General features: G+C 42.1%; 2 protein-coding genes across 4 annotated transcripts in view; one reads left to right on the top strand and one right to left on the bottom strand.

Moving 5' to 3' along the window:
• KLB (klotho beta) overlaps positions 1–18,141 on the top strand; it is a 53,663-nt gene that overhangs the window by 19,368 nt on the left and 16,154 nt on the right. Inside the window, exon 2 of the mRNA XM_007522786.3 lies at positions 17,127–17,637. Within this exon, the coding sequence (XP_007522848.1) occupies positions 17,127–17,637 (511 nt within the window). The remainder of the gene's footprint in view (positions 1–17,126; positions 17,638–18,141) is intronic.
• The window catches only part of UGDH (UDP-glucose 6-dehydrogenase), a 102,834-nt gene continuing 88,004 nt past the window's right edge, over positions 3,312–18,141 (bottom strand). For all 3 annotated transcript variants that reach the window (XM_060188202.1, XM_060188201.1, XM_060188199.1), the window contains one exon: positions 3,312–3,357. The gene's annotated coding sequence lies outside the window, so the exon portion shown is untranslated. The remainder of the gene's footprint in view (positions 3,358–18,141) is intronic.

Below are 18,141 nucleotides of genomic sequence, written 5' to 3'. Positions count from 1 at the left end.
ATTATAATCCAAATTTACCTCCATTAGTACCAAAGATACTTCTAACCAGAGGAAATAATCATCAAATTAAAGATAGCATTCTCTTCTATTTCTAATAAAATTTGAGTAAATGAAAACTGTTAGCTGATAAGAATTTCTAAGGACAGTTTGTGTAATATGAATATCATTGTTAAACAGAAAACTCAGGTAAAAAATGTTTGTAGCAGCGGGTTAAGCGCAGGTGGCGCTAAGCTCAAGGACCGGCATAAGGATCCCGGTTCGAACCCCGGCTCCCCACCTGCAGGGGAGTCGCTTCACAGGCGGTGAAGCAGGTCTGCAGGTGTCTATCTTTCTCTCCTCCTCTCTGTCTTCCCCTCCTCTCTCCATTTCTCTCTGTCCTATCCAACAACAACAATAATAACTACAACAATAAAAAACAACAAGGGCAACAAAAGGGAATAAATAAAATAAATAAAATAAAAATAAAAAAAGATAATAAAAAAAATGTTTGTAGATATGACTAGTATTGTAAAAAATCTTCAACAGAGAAATATTTACTTTTTCTAGTAGTCAGTAAAAAAAAAAGTTATACTTCAGTGAATGATTAACAAGATTTTAAATAATATAATTATAAATGCTCCGAGAATAACATTGTGATAGTATTTAAACAGCTTGATTTGATATGAACCCTCTCATACATGTAAAATTGAAGATCAGAAAAAAGTACTATAGGTGATGGAAACTATTAGAGACGATGTATCTGGCACTGAGGGCAACTTTATATTATAGAATATAAAAATAATTCAGTCAGTCACACATAAAATGTCTTTACTGAGAAAACATTAGAAAGTAACCTACGGGACTGGGAGACAGCACAATGATTATGCAAAAGACCTTAATGCTTCTTAGGCTCCAGGTTCAGTCCTCAGCTGAGAGCCGAGCAGTGCTCTGGTCTTTTTTTCTGTATCTCTCTCACTAAAACAGAATATTAAAAATAAAATAAGTTATGTCAAAAAGTATAATGAGTAGGGAGTTGGGTGGTAGTGCAGCGGGCTAAGCGCAGGTGGCACAAAGTGCAAGAACCGGCAAGAAGATCCTGGTTCGAGCCCCCCGCTCCCCACCTGCAGGGGCGTCCCTTCACAGGCGGTGAAGCAGGTCTGCAGGTGTCTATCTTTCTCTCCCCCTCTCTGTCTTCCCCTCCTCTCTCCATTTCTCTCTGTCCTATCCAACAGCGACGACATCAATAACTACAACAATAAAACAAGGGCAACAAAAGGAAATAAATTTAAAAAAAAAAAAAAGTATAATGAGTAAATGAGTAACGGTTATTCAAAGAAACTCTCATGCCTGAAGTTTCAAAGTCCCAGGTTAAATTCCCTGTACCACCATAAACCAGAGCTAAGCAGTGCTCTGGTAAACACACACACACACACACACACACACACACACACGTAATGAAGACCACCGAACATCAATGATTTTGGTGCTGTAGCAATGTTAGAAATAAAGTAAACCTTTCTAATTTAGTAATCAATAAAAATAAACCACAGAAGTGATTCCTGGAAGAGCTATTGTTAATTAAAAATGTTTTGGAGAGGGAGTCAGGTAGTAGCGCAGCGGGTTAAATGCAGGTGACGAAAAGCTCAAGGACTGGCATAAGGATCCCGGTTCGAGCCCACCTGCGGGGAGTCGCTTCACAAGTGGTGAAGCAGGTCTGCAGGTGTCCATCTTTCTCTCTCCCCTCTCTGTCTTCCCCTCCTCTCTCTATTTCTCTCTGTCCTATCCAACAACGACGACATAAATAATAACTACAACAATAAAACAACAAGGGCAACAAAAGGGAATAAATAAATAAATAAATAAATATAAAAAATTTGTTTTAAAAAATGTTTTGGAGGAGCTCTGGGCTTGGTAAAAACCAGAATCTTACAATACTGGTGCAGTCCACTGCTTAGTTCTTGTGAGCATTGTATCTACAGGAGAGATTTGTGACTTGTCTTAACTAAAGAGCTTACTGTTATCAGTTCTCCTTTCATGTTGATCACGTCTTAGGGCTCCTCCTTTTACCCTTAACATCAACACAGTATTAGAGAGTAAATAACATTGCTTAATGTATAGTGAAATACAGAGTAATTGAAATTTAAGTCTCAGGTGTTTTTCTTTTCTTTTTCTTTGAGATTTTTAGAATTTTAAGTGATTTGGAGAGAAATCTCTGGAGAAACTGAGGAGCCATGACACAGAAATTAAATTAACTACGTAGGAGCTATTTCTCTTGATTTTGTTGAACCTTTAAAATTATAAAAATAGGGGCCAGGCAATGGTGAGAAAAATTGTACCAGGGTCACTGTTGTAAATACACCAATAAGCAAAGTTTAAAACATCATTACAGGGATGGCAAGATAGTTCACTTGGGAGCTGTTAGAAGTTCTCCTGTTTCACCTTACAGGTTCCATCCTGGCCCTCACCGCACAGTGGGAAGCTCGTCCCCTCTCTCCTGCTTCTTTCTGTCTGGAAAAAAAATTAACCTAGAACTGTGAAGTCACAGAGGAAAGAAAAAAAAAAAAAAGCATTCCAACCTCTATAAAATTGGCTTCTTCTTTTTTTTTTTTTGAAACCAGAGCACTGTTCAGCTCTGGCTTATGGTGGTGTGGGGGATTGAACCTGGGACTTTGGAGCCTCAGGCTCCAAATGGTTATGTTTGCATAACCATTATGCTATCTACCCTCTTGCCTTTTTTTTTTTTTTTTTTTTTTTTTTAGCCAGAACACTGATCAGCTCTGCAGGCTTATAGGTGGTATGGGACCTGGGACTTTGGATCATCAGGCATGACAGTCTGCTTGTATAACCATTATGTTATCTATCTCCTCCCAAAATTGGCATTCTAATAATGATTATTTCTCTCTCTTTTTTTAATCAGCTCTGCTGGTTTATGGTGGTGCAGGGGATTGAACCTGAGACTGTGGAGCTTAATAACCATTATACTATCTACCTCCACCCCCTAATGATTGTTTTTCTAGCCTCCTTTCTATTATCTGGAGGTCCTGCAGATCCTTCATTTAAACTATGGATTTTACTGTAGATCTTTCTCCCTTTTGTTGCCAGGTTTTGGTTTTGGCTCAGACATTAGTTTAGTATATTTTAGTTCAGTAATATAAGACTGCAATTAAAATCCTATGACACTAATTGGGCTGTTGTTGTTGTTTTTAATATTTATTTATTCCCTTTTGTTGCCCTTGTTTTATTGTTGTAGTTGTTATTGTTGTTGTTATTGATGTCATCGTTGTTGGATAGGACAGAGAGAAATGGAGAGAGGAGGGGAAGACAGAGGGGGAGAGAAAGATAGACACCTGCAGACCTGCTTCACCGCCTGTGAAGCAACTCCCCTGTGTGGGGGGGGGGGGCTTTCCAACCACGATCCTTACGCTTTAGGCCACGTGTGCTTAACCCACGGCGCTACCGCCCAACCCCGTGGGCTGTTGTTTTGAAGGAACAAATAGGCTGAAGTTTAGTTTTTACATTATTTCTCTCTCTCTCCCTCTCTCCCTCCCCCTCTCCTTCTCCCATACCCTCCCCTACCCATCACCCTCCCCCCCTCTCTTTTTTCTTTCTTTAAAATTATCTTACGTATTGAATTAGAGACAGCCAGAAATCGAGAGGGAAGAGGTGATAGGGAGAGAAAGGGGCCGGGTAGTGGTGCACCGGGTTAAGCGCACATAGTACTAAGAGTAAGGACCTGCTCAAGGATCCTGGTTCCTCACTTGCAGGGGGGTCACTTCACAGGCGGTGAAGCAGGTCTGCAGGTGTCTTTCTCTCCCCCTCTCTCAATTTCTTAGTACGATCCAATAAAATGAAAAAAAAAAATGGCCACCAGTAGGAGTGTATTTGCAGTGTAGGCACCAAACACCGAGCCCTATTGATAACCCTGGAGGAGAGAGAGGAGTGAAGAGGGGGAGGGGAGGAGGAAGAGGAGACTGAGACATAGAACACTGCCTCAGCACTTGCAAAGCTTTACTTCTGCAAGTGGGGACCCAGGACTTGAACCTGGGTCCTTACACATTGTACCATGTGCGTTCACCAGAGCACTGCTCAATTCTGGTTATGTGAGACAGGGAATTGAACCTGGGATTTAGGAGCCTTAGGCCTGAGAGTCTCTGCATAACTATTATGCTATCTACCCCCACCTTCCTCTCTTTTTCCTTTTTGTATTTTATTTATTTTTGGAAGTGGAAGGTTTTTTCCTTGTTTGTTTTTGTTTTTACCAGAGCACTATGCTCTGGCTTATGGTAGTGTGGGAGATTGAACCTTGGACCTTGGAAACTCTGGCATGGCTCTGGAGCCTCTTTGCATGACCATTATGCTATTTACCCCTGCCCTGTATTTTATTTATTTTTAATGAGAGAGACAGGATAGAGAGGACAAAGAGAGGAGCACTACTTGGCTCTGGATTATGGTTGTGCTGGGGATTGTTTACATTCTATGGGGAAGTTCTGGAAAACCGAGAGTCATCAGTGATTTTGTTAGAATAATTTGCTATTATTGCTCTTACTTCATATTTATTTATTTATTTATTTATTTTTCACCAAAGCATGACACAACTGATGTGTGATAATATGTGGGATTGAACCTGAAACCTTGTAGCCTCAGGAAAATAAGTCTTTTGAATAACCATTATGCTATGGCCCCCCCAATTATTACTTTTATAAAGTATGTGGAGGGTGGAGAGGGTAGGGGAGATAGTGCAGTGGTTATGGAAACCCTTTCATGCCTGAGGCTCCAAAGTCCAAACTGTATCCCCCATACTACCATAAAGCAGAATTGAGCAGGGGTGGGGGAAGATAGAAAAATGGTTATACAGAGAGACTCTCATGCTTAAGGCTCTGAAATCGCAGCAGTGCTCTGCTAAAAAAAAAAAAAAAAAAAAAAAGTACAGAGCGGTGCCCTGGTAAAATATAATATAATAAAATAAAGAAGGTGAGAACATTTTCCCGATATCCTAATAAGTGTGTTTTATTTCTGTTCCAGCCAAATTTCCTTAACCCTAATTGGGATGAATAGGTGGCAGCTTTTGTAAATATTTAAATTTTCTTCTAAGGGTGAAAAGGAAATATACTGCCTGTAGTCAAATTCAGGAACTCAGGCCTGAGAGTCTAACTTTTTATTATTATTATTTACCAGAGCACTGCTCACCCTTTGATTTATGGTGGTGCAGGGGTTTGACACTGGGGCTTCAGAGCCTCAGGCATGAGAGTCACTGCATAAATATTATGCTATCTACCCCCTAGAGCATATATTTTATTCTTCTTCTAGCGTTTGCCCTTCTTCCGTAGCCAGTCAACAGCGTCAGGTTGAGACCTCCTTTGAATCTGGAGAGGTGGCAGTCGTTGACTATGTGGGTCATAGTCTGTCTGGAGCCTCAGGGGCAGTTCGGGTCGTCTCTGGCTCCCCAGCGATGGAACATAGCGGCGCACCGGCCATGGCCTGTTCGATAGCGATTGAGGAGGGCCCAATCATAACGTGCTAGGTCAAAGCCGGGTTGACGCTTGCAGGGGTCTGTGATGAGGTGTTTGTTCTTTACCTCAGCTGACTGCCAGCTCTGTTTCCAAGAGACTGGAACAGAGAAGTTCAGTGTAGGCATAGGGGACCAGATTGGATGACGAGACGTCAAGCGTTGGACAGGGTGGGCGAAGATATCCATGTATATTGGCAGGTCCGGTCAAGCGTAGACGTGGGAAATGAACTTAGATGATGCCACATCCCGACGAATATCTGGCGGGGCGATGTTGCTAAGAACTGGCAGCCATGGAACCGGGGTGGAACGGATGGTTCCAGAAATGATCCTCATGGAGGAATATAATTTGGAATCGACCAAGTGGACATGGGGGCTACGGAACCATACTGGGGCACAGTATTCTGCAGTGGAATAGCATAATGCCAGAGAGGATGAGCATAGTGTGGAAGCGCTCGCGCCCCATGGGGAGCTGGCCAGTCTTGCAATGATGTGATTCCTCGCGCCCACCTTTGCTGCAATTTTTATGAGATGTTTGTGAAATGACAGAGTGCGATCGAGAGTAACGCCAAGATAGACTGGCTGGGCTTCCTGCCGGATTCCCGTATCGCCAAGCTGCACATTAAGCTCACGCGAGGCCGAGGCATGGTATAGATGGAAAACAGATGATACCGTTTTTGCAGTGCTAGGGATTAGTCACCATTTTTTACAGTAATCAGATATCAGAGACATGTCTTTCGTGAGTGTTTCCTCGAGGATGTCAAACTTGGATGCCTGAGTTGCACAGCAGATGTCATCGGCGTAGATGAACTTCTTTGAAGAAGTTTCTGGGAGGTCATTGATGTAAATATTAAATAGCGTAGGAGCCAGAACAGATCCCTGGGGGAGGCCATTTGAGACAAGTCTCCATCTGCTAGATTTGTCACCCAGATGCACCCGGAATCTTCTGTTTTGGAGAAGAAACGATATAGTGTTGGCCACCCATGGAGGCAGGCATCTTGAGATCTTGACCAGGAGACCACGGTGCCAGACCGTGTCATAGGCTGCTGTGAGATCAACAAAGACTGCACCCGTCTTTAAATTCTTCTGGAATCCATTTTCAATGTAAGTTGAGAGGGCCAGGGCTTGTTCGCAGGTAGATCTTCCTGGGTGGAAACCAGCTTGGGCGGGTGATAGGAATTTCTCTGTAAGATGAGAAATACGTGACAGAAGCAGCCTCTCAAGGAGTTTGTAACACATGGAAAGGAGAGAAATTGGTCTATAGCTGGCGGCCAGTGTTGGGACTTTCTTTGGTTTCAAAACCGCTATTATCTTCGCACAAGAACATATATAGGTTCAATCCCCCAGTCACTACATGAGATTACCATGCAAGGGGAACTTCATGAGCAGTAGTCTCTCTTCTCTTCTCTCTCTCCCTCCCTCTCTGTCTTTCACTCTATCTTCAAAAAACGGGGGTTGGGGGGTTGGGGAAACAGCTTAATGGTTCTGCAAAAAAACTTTTCATGCCTGAGGCTCTGAGTTCCCAGCTTCAATCCCGAGCACAACCATAAACCAGAACCGAGCAGTGCTCAGGTCTTTCTCTCTGTATCTTTCTCATTAAAATAAAATGAATAAAATATTAATAAATATTCAGGGAGCTGGGTGTTAGCGCAGTGGGTTAAGCGCACATGGCGCAAAGTGCAAGGGCCAGCATGAGGATCCAGGTTCGAGCCCCCAATTCCCACCTGCAGGGGGGTCACTTCACAGGCAGTAAAGTAGGTGTGCAGGTGTCTATCTTTCTCTCCCCCTCTGTCTTCCCTTCCTCTCTCCATCTCTCTCTGTCCTATCCAACAACAACGACATCAATAACAACTACAACAAGCTCAACAAGGGCAACAAAATGGGGAAAATGGCCTCCAGGAGCAGTGGATTTGTAGCGCAGGCACTGAGCCCCAGCGATAACCCTGGAGGCAAAAAAAAAAAATTAAATAAATACGTAAATCTTCACAAAATACCCACTATTTTTTAAATGAGAGTAAAAAAAAGAGCCTACCGAATGCAGTGGAACTGTGCAGACTGAAGTCCCAATAAAGAAACAATAGTGGGTGGTCTGGGAGGTGGTGCAGTAGATAAAGCATGGACTCTCAAGCATGAGGTCCGGAGTTCAATTACCAGCAGCACACGCACCACAGCGATGTCTGGTTCTTTCTCTCTCTCCTGTCTTTCTAATTAATAAATAAAATCTTAAAAATTAATAAATAAAAAGTGGTCCAGGAGGTGGCGCAGTGATAAAGCTTTGGACTCTCAAGCATGAGGTCCTGAGTTCGATCCCTGGCAGCAAATGTATCAGAGTGACGTCTGGTTCTTTCTCTCTCCTCCTGTCTTTCTCATAAATAAATAAAAATCTTAAAAAAAAAAAAAGGGGGGGGGAGTTAGGAAGTAGCACACTGGGTTAAGCACATGTGGCTGTTGTTAAAAATTCGGAGGCTCTAGTCGGCCGGGCTAGCTTCACGGGTAGGTAACAGAGACGCAGAGACAACGGCTGGGCAGGGAAGCTGTATTTCTTTATTCAGGAACAACGATTCATAAACTAAACCAAACTAATCACCAAACAAAACTCTGCTGTTTCTTTGCGGCGGCACAAGCACTCTCTCTTACTCTGGAACTCAGGAACCTTCCCGGGGTTCCTAGGGGCGGGGCCAAGCAGGCCCGCGAAACTAACTGGACTGATCCAATTTTCTTGGCGGGGGAGAACTAGAACAACCCAATGTAAAGCATACAACATCTGGCACAAAGCGCAAGGATCCCAGTTTGAGCCCCTGGCTTCCCACCTGCAGGGGAGTCGCTTCACAGGCAGTGAAGCAGGTCTGCAGGTGTCTATCTTTCTCTCCCCCTCTCTGTCTTCCCCTCCTCTCTCCATTTCTCTCTGTTGATATCTCTATTGAGGACATCAATAACTACAACAATAAAAAACAAGGGCAACAAAAGGGAATAAATAAATATTTTTTAAAGACTTATTTATTAAAGAGAAGGATGGGTGTGTGGGTGGTGCACGTGGTTGAGTGCACATGTTACAATGTGCAAGGACCTGGGTTTGAGCTCCCAGTCCCCACCTGCAGGAGACAGCTTCGCAAGTGGTGAAGCAGGGCTGCAGGTATCTCTCTGTCTTGCTTCCTCTCTATGACCACCTTCGTTCTGGATTTCTGGCTGTCTCTAGCCAATAAATAAATAAAGACAATAAAAAAATTAAAAGGGGGGCAGGCAGTGGCACACCCCATTGAGCACACATGTTACAATCTGCAAGGACCAAGGTTCAAGCCCCCAGCTCCCACCTGTGATATTGGAGATTAACCTTAGGACCTCAGGCCTGCAAATCCAATGTTCTATTCAATGTGTAACCTCCCACCATATCACAATTGGTTTTTTAAAGGATATTTATGTATTTATGAAAAAAGAGACCCAGAGAAGAAGAAACACAGAGAGAGCAGAATCAGGGATTCACTGGGACTTAAAGATTTATTTATTCAAAAAAGTTAGGGGGCTGGGTGGTGACACACCCAGCTAAGCACATATAGTACCTTGTACGAGGACCCGGTTTCAAGCCTCAGCTGCATGGCAGGTGCCTCACGAGCAGTGAAGCAAGTCTGCAGGCGTCTATCTTTCTCTCCCCCTCCTCACTCAATTTCTCTCTCTTTTTGAAAATATTTATTTATTTATTTATTTATTATTGGATAGTGACAGATAAATTGAGAAGGGAGAGGAGATACAGACACCTGTAGTCCTGCTTCACCACTCATGAAGCTTCCCCCTACAGGTGGGGACCAGGGGCTTGAACTGGGTCCTTATGCACTTACAGTGTGCACTTAACCAGGTGTGCCACCATCCCATCCTTTTAATTTCCCTCTATCCTATAAAATAAGGGGGGTGGGGAAGGCCACTAGAACAGTGGATTTGTAGTGTGGGCAGCAGCCCCAGTGATAACCCTGATGGCAATTTTAAAAAATTATTTAAAAATAAGGAACCCAACACATCCATCCAAAAAGACCTGTGTACACATATGTTCTTGGCAGCACAATTTGTAATAGCCAAAACCTGGAAGCAACCCAGGTGTCCAACAACAGATGAGTGGCTGAGCAAGTTGTGGTATATATACACAATGGAATACTACTCAGCTGTAAAAAATGGTGACTTCACCATTTTTAGCCGATCTTGGATGGACCTTGAAAAATTCATGCTGAGTCATAAACAGAAGGATGAATATGGGATGATCTCACTCTCAGGCAGAAGTTGAAAAACAAGATCAGAAAAGAAAACACAAGTAGAACCTGAAATGGATTTGGCATATTGCACCAAAGTAAAAGACTCTGGGGTGGGTGGGTGGGGAGAATCCAGGTCCATGAAGGATGATAGAGGACCTAGTGGGGGTTGTATTGTTAAATGGGAAACTGGGGAATATTATGCATGTGCAAACTATTGTATTTACTATTGAATGCAAAACATTAATTCCCCAATAAAGAAATTAAAAAATTATTTAAAAATAAGTTATTTATTCATTTATTTATTTATTAGCTAGAGACAGAAATTGAGAGGGGAGGAGGGAGAGAGAGACAGAAAGACACTTGCAGCACTGCTTCACCACTCGTGAAGCTTTCCCCCTGGGGACCAGGAGATTGAACCTTCCACCTTGTGCACTGTAACATGAGCGCTTAACCAGGTGTGCCACCACCTGGCCCCCCAAAATAAATTAAAATAAAGACTTATTTCATTTATTTCATGGGGTTGAGTATAGCACCTCGCCCCGGCATATGCCATGCCATTGGTGGAATCTGAGGCCACAGGCATGCAAGGCCTGCACTCTGCCTACTGAGACATTTTCCCAGATTCAGGAATTTTATTTTATTTTTTTGAGAATTTATTGGGCAGGGGAGATAGCACAATAGTTATGCAAACAGACTCTCATGCCTGAGGCTCCAAAGTCCCAGGTTCTCTCTACCACACCACCATAAGAGACATAAGCGAGAGCTGAGCAGTGCTCTGATGTTCTCTCTCTCTCAGCATCTCTCTCAGAAATAAAATAAAATAAACGTATTTTTAAAATATTTATTTATTCCTTTTTGTTGCCCCTTGTCTTTATTATTGTAGTTATTGATGTTGTTCGTTGTTGGATAGGACAGAGAGAAATGGAGAGAGGAGGGAGAGACAGAGAGGGGGAGAGAAAGACAGAGACCTGCAGACCTGCTTCACCGCTTGTGAAGGGACTCCCCTGCAGGTGGGGAGCCGGGGGCTCAAACCGGGATCCTTATGCCATCCTTGTGCTTTGCACCACCTGCGCTTAACCCGCTGAGCTACAGCCCGACTCCCAAAATAAATGTTTTTAAAAGAATTTATTTATTCACGAGAAAGATAGGTAGAGAGAAAGACCAGATATCACTCTGGTACATTGTTGCTGGGGATTGAACACAGGACTTCCTGGTTGAGAATCCAATGCTTTTACCTGCTGTGACACCTCCTGGACCACAGGAACTTTATTTTGACAGAAAGACTGGGGGTTCCATAAATACAGACATTTATGAAGAGCTGGATTTGTTCATGCCTCCAATTCATCCTTTCCATCAGTCCTACCATGTCGTTCTGACCACCAGCCCACTCTTTGTTCCTAAGGTTGAGCCAGCTATCTTGTTTGCTTCCTATCTTCCATAGACCTCACCAGATGTCTGGGGGCATCAAAGAAAGCTTCCATATTGATGAGGGACGGGAACAGCATGTGATATTAGACCACTGACTGTCTCACAATATTACATTAGACCCTGGTAGCGGCTCAAAAAAGAAAGAAAGAAAAAGTGAAAAAAAGGAAATAAAAGCAAAAAAAAAAAAAAGGAGAGAAAGAAAGAGCTGTTCACTTCCTAGTTGTTAAGCTTCTGAATCTAAAGAACAAAGGTTGAAGCTCCCTTAAATCAATCATTCCAGAGGCAGATGACCTTGTACAAGACAGAGGATAGCTTGGAAAATTGCAGACCGCCTGTTGTGCAAGGCTGCACGCCCCTGCTTACCCCACTTTAGTTTTCTCAACAGCCCTCCTTTCTGAGCAGCGGGCCAAAGGACACACGTGGGCATCTCTTCTTCATCAAGACGTATGTCACAATCTATCTCAGTAATACTTTTTTTTTTTTACCTTGTTACTTGGAAAACAGGATCAAACTATAACCATAAGTGCTGCACAGACAACCTCCTTCATGAAAATGAGCATGGAGAGGCCTGTCTTCATCCCCAGCAAAGATAACCCCAGATGCCTCAATAGTCAATGTAAATAGCAGCAAAGGTAAAAGAGACACCAACAAACACCAAGGTCACCTTGGGGCTTGACAATATATGCCGTCCAAGATGTATGACTAGAACATGTACCTGGAGAGGTAGCTTGCCTTCCTAGCCCTGTTACTTTCCACTACAATAATGGCATAACCATGATCCTATCACAGCCTACTTCATCTTTCATAAACTCATTGAAATAGATAATAGAGCATCTATTTCTGAACAATCCCTGCCTTCTCCCCTCCCCCCATTAAGACTGGTTTAATACATGTATGCCGATTTCACCTCTCTATCCCTTTAATGTCTGGTGGCATTTGCATGTTTAAGGCTCAGGATCTTTGCTGGAGAATTTCAGAATCACCCCTTTAGAGTTTACACATGGGAGGTGCACAAGAGCCCTCGTGAGAGGTAATGATCACAAGTTTTATGGAAGAAAGCAGAGAGGGATTAAGTAACTGATTAGAATAAAGCAAAGCAAAGAATGCCCACACCCCTGAATTCTGGTAAAGCACAATTGCTTTTGTTTTGAATCAGAAACAAACAAAATAGCTGTTCTCTCAAGACTTCATTCTTCCAGTCCCAAAACAGCCCAGAGAGAGTATCTGAGACCACTAGGTTGAGCCTGCACTGAGTTCTTCCAAGGTTCTTTCCAAAGTCTGGGACCTCCAGTTAGAGACAGGGAGAGACTACAGCTGGAACACTGGGAATAAAGATTCTTAGAGATTCTTGGGTTCTACATGGTTCTAGAATTTTTCTTTTCTTTTTTTCCCAGAGTACTGCTCAGCTCTAGCTAGTGGTGCTGCGAATTGAGCCTGGGATTTATGGTGCCTCAAGCATGAAAAGTTCTTTTGCATAACCATTATGCAGTCTCCGCAGCCCAGAATTTTTGAGTAAAAATAAGAGACAAGTAACATCTCAAGGGATAGACTCATTCAGAAAATCTTTTTTAGAGATTGATTTAGTTAATACTTTATTTATTTTAATGAGATACAGTGAGAAAAATACCAGAGCACTGCTCAGTTCTGGTTTGAGGCGGTGCTGGGGAGTGAACCTGGGACCTCAAATCCTCAGGCATGAGAATCTTTTGTACATATACTATCTCCCCAGCCCTACAGAATTATTTAAATTGATTTATCTTGCATAAAACAAAGAGGTACCTGTTTTGAAATTCCAGCCTCTTACATTAGTCTTATTTTTGCTGTCTTATCAAGAATTGTGGAGTACTTGGGTGATGTCCACAAGATCTATTAGATTTAAGCCACTGTTCATATTTTATCTCTTTCAACCTACAAAAGGGCAATTTCAGGGGTCGGGCTACATGTAGTGCAACGGGTTAAGCGCACATGGCATGAAACTAGAGGACCCGCGTAAGAATCCCAGTTTGATCCCCGGCTCCCCACCTTGGGGGAGGGATCTTTTCACAAGTGGTGAAGCAGGTCTGCAGGTGTCTGTCTTTCTCTCTCCCTCTCTGTCTTCCCTTCCTCTCTCCATTTCTCTCTGTCCTATCCAACAGCCACAACAGCAATGACAACAATAATAATAACCACAACAATAATTAAAACAAGGGCAACAAAAAGGAAAATTTTTTTAAATTTTTTGATTAAAAAAAGGGCAATTTCAGATAATTCAGCTCAAGAGAACACAACTTTAGTGGGTGAAATAAAAGCTAAGGAGGAGAGCTGAAAGCAGACTTTGCGAGCTAAAGATAGAGCACAATAAGGATGTGTGCACTTGTTTTAGAAATACCCAAATAGATATGAAGTTGGGAGATTTGAGAGGAGACAATGAGAAGCAAGTAAATCAAATGCTGGGGTGTGTGTGTGGCTGACTATGATATAAACACAAGATGACTAGAAACTGGCAACGCAGAGAGGTGATCTTGGATGTTTAATTGACCTAGAGTCTTTATTTGGAATCTTTAATGTCTACTCCTCCACCTGATATAACTCATAAGTTTTTAATTATTTTTATTTTACTAATGCTTCATTTTATATGTTTCTCTTTTAAAAATTATTTTATTATTTATTAATGAAAAGGAAAGAAGGAGAAAACAGAGCATCACTCCAGCATATAAAATGTCAGGGATTGGTGGTCCAGGAGGTAGCACAGTGGATAAGGTATCAGACTCTCAAGCATGAGGTCCTGAGCTCAATCCCCAGCAGTACATATGCCAAAGTGATGGATGTCTGGTTCTTTCTCTCCTCCTACCCCTCTCATTAATAAATAAAATATTAAAAAAAAAAACAAAACCAAAATTAAGTAAAATGCCAGAGATCTAACTCAAGACCTCATGCTTAAGAGTCCAATGCCTTATTCACTGTGTCACCTCCCAGGCTACTATTTTGTTTTCTTTCCTAGGTCTCAGTCTTATTTTTTCAATAACATTATTGTCTCCTGAGGGTAAATTCCTGTGAGATTTATTTTTAACCTTTGAGAACACAACAAGGCAGGCATTGACTCAGGCTCACTAAGACCTGTTAAACAGACTGGAAACAGATCATGATACTCTGTTTAGGAGAGCTGGACTGGAAATGTAAACTCCAGAAGGACGAATGATAACAACATCCATCTTCAGGTAGCACCTCCTACATGCTCTGGTCTATGCTGTGTGTTTACATTCACATTGGCTCTACATTCAACAGTTTTACAAAGGTATTTCTACTGTGAATTTTACCAAGAACACGAAGAGACTTCAGGCTAAGGTGTACCTGAATTTCAAGCCCAAATGCTGATACCAAAGACCACACTCTTTCCACTATTTGCTTTCTGTAGTTTCTGCCACTCTTTCATTTGTAATAGTAATAGCTGGAGAGATAGTATAATGGTTATGCAAAACAATTTTCATGCCTAAAGCACTAAAGGTCCCAGGTTCAGTTTCCAGTACTACCATAAGCTGGAAGTGAGCATTGCTCTGATAATAAATAAATAAAGTGAATCTAGGCCTAAAAAAAAGGAGGGGAGAGGAGAGAGATGATTGTAATAATAGCTAAGGTTTATATAGAGTTAGTCTAGTCCAGGCACTTTTTAAAAAAAAAACTTAAAAAATTTTAAACAGACAGAAGTCAAAAGGGAAGGGAGAGATAGAGGCCTGCAACATTGCTTCACCACTAGTGAAGGTTTTCCCTTTGTGGGTGAAGACCAGGGGCTTGAACCCCTGGTCCTTGTGTACTGTGCCATGTGTGTTCAACCTGGTGCACCACTGCCCAAGCACTCCTCTAAACCCCTTTTTAAACATTAATGTATTTAATCCTCACAATAAACCTAGGAAGTGGGCTGTCTTATTACCCATTTACAGAAGTTAGAACCTGCATTATCTAACGTAGGGTCAAAGGAGATTCTATAGAACAATGAAAGGACCACTATTCTATCTTTTTCTGTAGAAAAAGTTGTTTAATCTACCTAGTATCTCACCTACATCCAGTCCCAGGTGGGCTAGGAAGGGAGCCAGAGAGAGAAGTAAGATAGAGCAGGGCTCTCTGCCTAGCCCTCATCGATCCTGTAGGAAAAGTTTTAGTTCACAGAAGCACAGACACGGACATAAAACAGACTTTGGAGTCATCAGAGCTTCCTAGAAGTGTTTCTCCACTTTACCTTATCCCTCATTTATTTATTTATTTTAAATGTTTTATTCATTTTATTTTAATGAGATAGATACAGAGAAAAAGACACAGAAACACCAGAGCACGGTTCAGCTCTGGTTTATGTGGTGCAGGGGACTGAACCTGGGACTTTGGAACCTCAGACATGAGAGTCTCTGCATAACCATTATGCTATCTACCGCCACCTGCCTCATTTATTTTGTCCACGGAAAGGACTTCTGCCAGCCCAATTCCAACCCTCTTGTGTAAGGACACTAAAGGGTTATTTGAGAGACCGGGTAGTGGCGCACCTGGTTGAGCACACATGTTATAATGCACAATGACCCAGGTTTGAGCCCCTGGTCCCCACCTGCAGGGGGAAAGCACTGTGAATGGTGTTGCAAGTGTCTCTCTGTCTCTCTATCACCCCTTTCCTCTCAATTTCTGGGTGTCTCTATCCAATAAATAAAGATAAAGAAAAAAAGAGTTATTTGCTGGGGCTCTGTTACGGATCCCTATTGTTTGCTTTACTTATGGAACTACTAGTTAGATCTGTGAGAAAGAACTACGAGTCAGCTTCTATATGAGGACCTAATGGTCTTCTTTCCTTAGGCAATTTCCTCCCCGCAGTCATCTATACTGCCACCTTCAGGAATGAATATGATTTATATTTACTCATGTCTTCAGGATGTCTTAAACTGAGAAGCAGATGGGTCAAACCAACCCTGAAAGTGATGCAAAATTGCTTTGGAGGTTGCTGGATTCTAGCAATTCACGTAGTTTTCAAATATGTCTACAGAACATTCCCAAACCAAGAAATCCAATAAAACGGGTCAAATATAAGTGGACAGACACAAAAATCAGACCAGAAGAGAAATACCCTTTGGGGCAGAGGTAGACAGCATAATGGTTATGTAAACAGACTCTCATACCTGAAGTTCTAAAGCCCCAGGTTCAATCCCCTGCACCACCATAAACTGAGCAGTGGCAGTGCTCTGGTTAAAAAGAGAGAGAGAGAGAGGGAGTCGGGCGGTAGCGCAGTGGGTTAAGCGCAGGTGGCTCAAAGCGTAATGACTGGTGTAAGGATCCCAGTTCGAGCCCCGGGCTCCCCACCTACAGGGGAGGCGCTTCACAGGCGGTGAAGCAGGTCTGCAGGTGTCTATCTTTCTCTCCTCCTGTCTTCCCCTCCTCTCTCGGTTTCTCTCTGTCCTATCCAACAACAATGATATCAATAACAACAATAAAACAACAAGGGCAACAAAAGGGAATAAATAAGTAATAAAATATTTTAAAAAGAGAGAGAGAGAGAGAGAAAAACACCCTTTGAAGGTTGAAGGCAGGGCATTCTGAAGATTATGTTTTATGAGCTGAGGTGATATAATTCCTTACATGAAATTTATTGATTTTAAATAAACTTTCCTGTTACACACATAATACAAATTTTGGATATAAAAAAGTTATTTGCCACCAGAGTTATTGCTGGGATTCAGTGCCTTCATGATGAATCCACCATACCCAGTGTCTATTTTTTATCTATTTATTTATAGTTTGATAGAGATTGGGAGAAATAGGGTGATAGAGGAAGAGAGCAAGAGAAAGAGAAAGGAAGATAGAGACACCTTCAGCCTGCTCCATCACTCCTGGAAGCTTCTCTCTACAGGTATGGGCTGGGGGGCTCAAACCTGGATCTTCACCTATGGCATTTGTGTGTTTTACCATTAAGCCACCACCTGGCCCCAGGACACTAAAGATTAACAATATTCTCTTCTCCTCAGGCTCATTCGAAAGTGTGGCATAATTACAACACCAATTTCCGTCCGCATCAGAAGGGCTGGTTATCCATCACATTGGGATCCCATTGGATTGAACCAAACAGATCAGAAAACACAATGGATACACTCAAGTGCCAGCAGTCTATGGTTTCTGTGCTTGGTTGGTTTGCCAACCCAATCCACGGAGATGGTGACTACCCAGAGATAATGAAGCAGAAGCTGCTCTCTATCCTACCCCTTTTCTCTGACTCCGAGAAAAACCAAGTGAGGGGTACAGCTGACTTCTTTGCCTTCTCCTTTGGACCCAACAATTTCAAGCCCCAAAACACAATGGCTAAAATGGGACAAGTTGTGTCACTCAATTTACGAAAAGTACTGAACTGGATTAAACTGGAATATGGCAATCCCCGAATTCTGATTACTGAGAATGGCTGGTTCACAGATAGTCATGTGAAAACAGAAGATACCACAGCGATCTACATGATGAAGAATTTCCTCAACCAAGTTCTTCAAGGTTGGCATTTGTGTGCTCAGTTAAATTTAAATTAATTTCTTTCTTTTTTCTGTTTTCATTACCAGACTACTGCTCCTCTCAGGTTTATGGTGGTACTAGCGATTGAACAAAGAACATCAGAGACTCAGGCTTGAAAGTCTTTTTTCATATACAACATGCTATCTTCTCCACCCTAGAACACTATATATCTACCCTATATAGGTATTTGAAGCCACTTTTGTATATAGGCATACCTCTAAAATACTGCAGGTTCAGTTCCAAACTACCAAAATATAGTGACTTTGAGATAAAGCAAGTTTTACAATTTTTTTGGGTTTCCCAGTGCCTGTTAATATTGTATTTACACTAGAAAAGTATGTGTCACTTAACAATAGCTATATATCATGAGAAATAAATCCTTAGGAGATTTCATTATTGTGCCAATACCATAGAGTATATTTGGATAAACCTAGATGGTATAGCCTACTAATTAAATAGACTATTATACAGGCTATTGAGAGCACT

Source organism: Erinaceus europaeus, chromosome 3, assembly GCF_950295315.1.
Source record: "Erinaceus europaeus chromosome 3, mEriEur2.1, whole genome shotgun sequence".
In the NCBI taxonomy this organism is placed as follows: domain Eukaryota; kingdom Metazoa; phylum Chordata; class Mammalia; order Eulipotyphla; family Erinaceidae; genus Erinaceus; species Erinaceus europaeus.
Note: the sequence above shows the minus strand (reverse complement) of the source record. Positions and strands in the feature narration are given on the sequence as shown.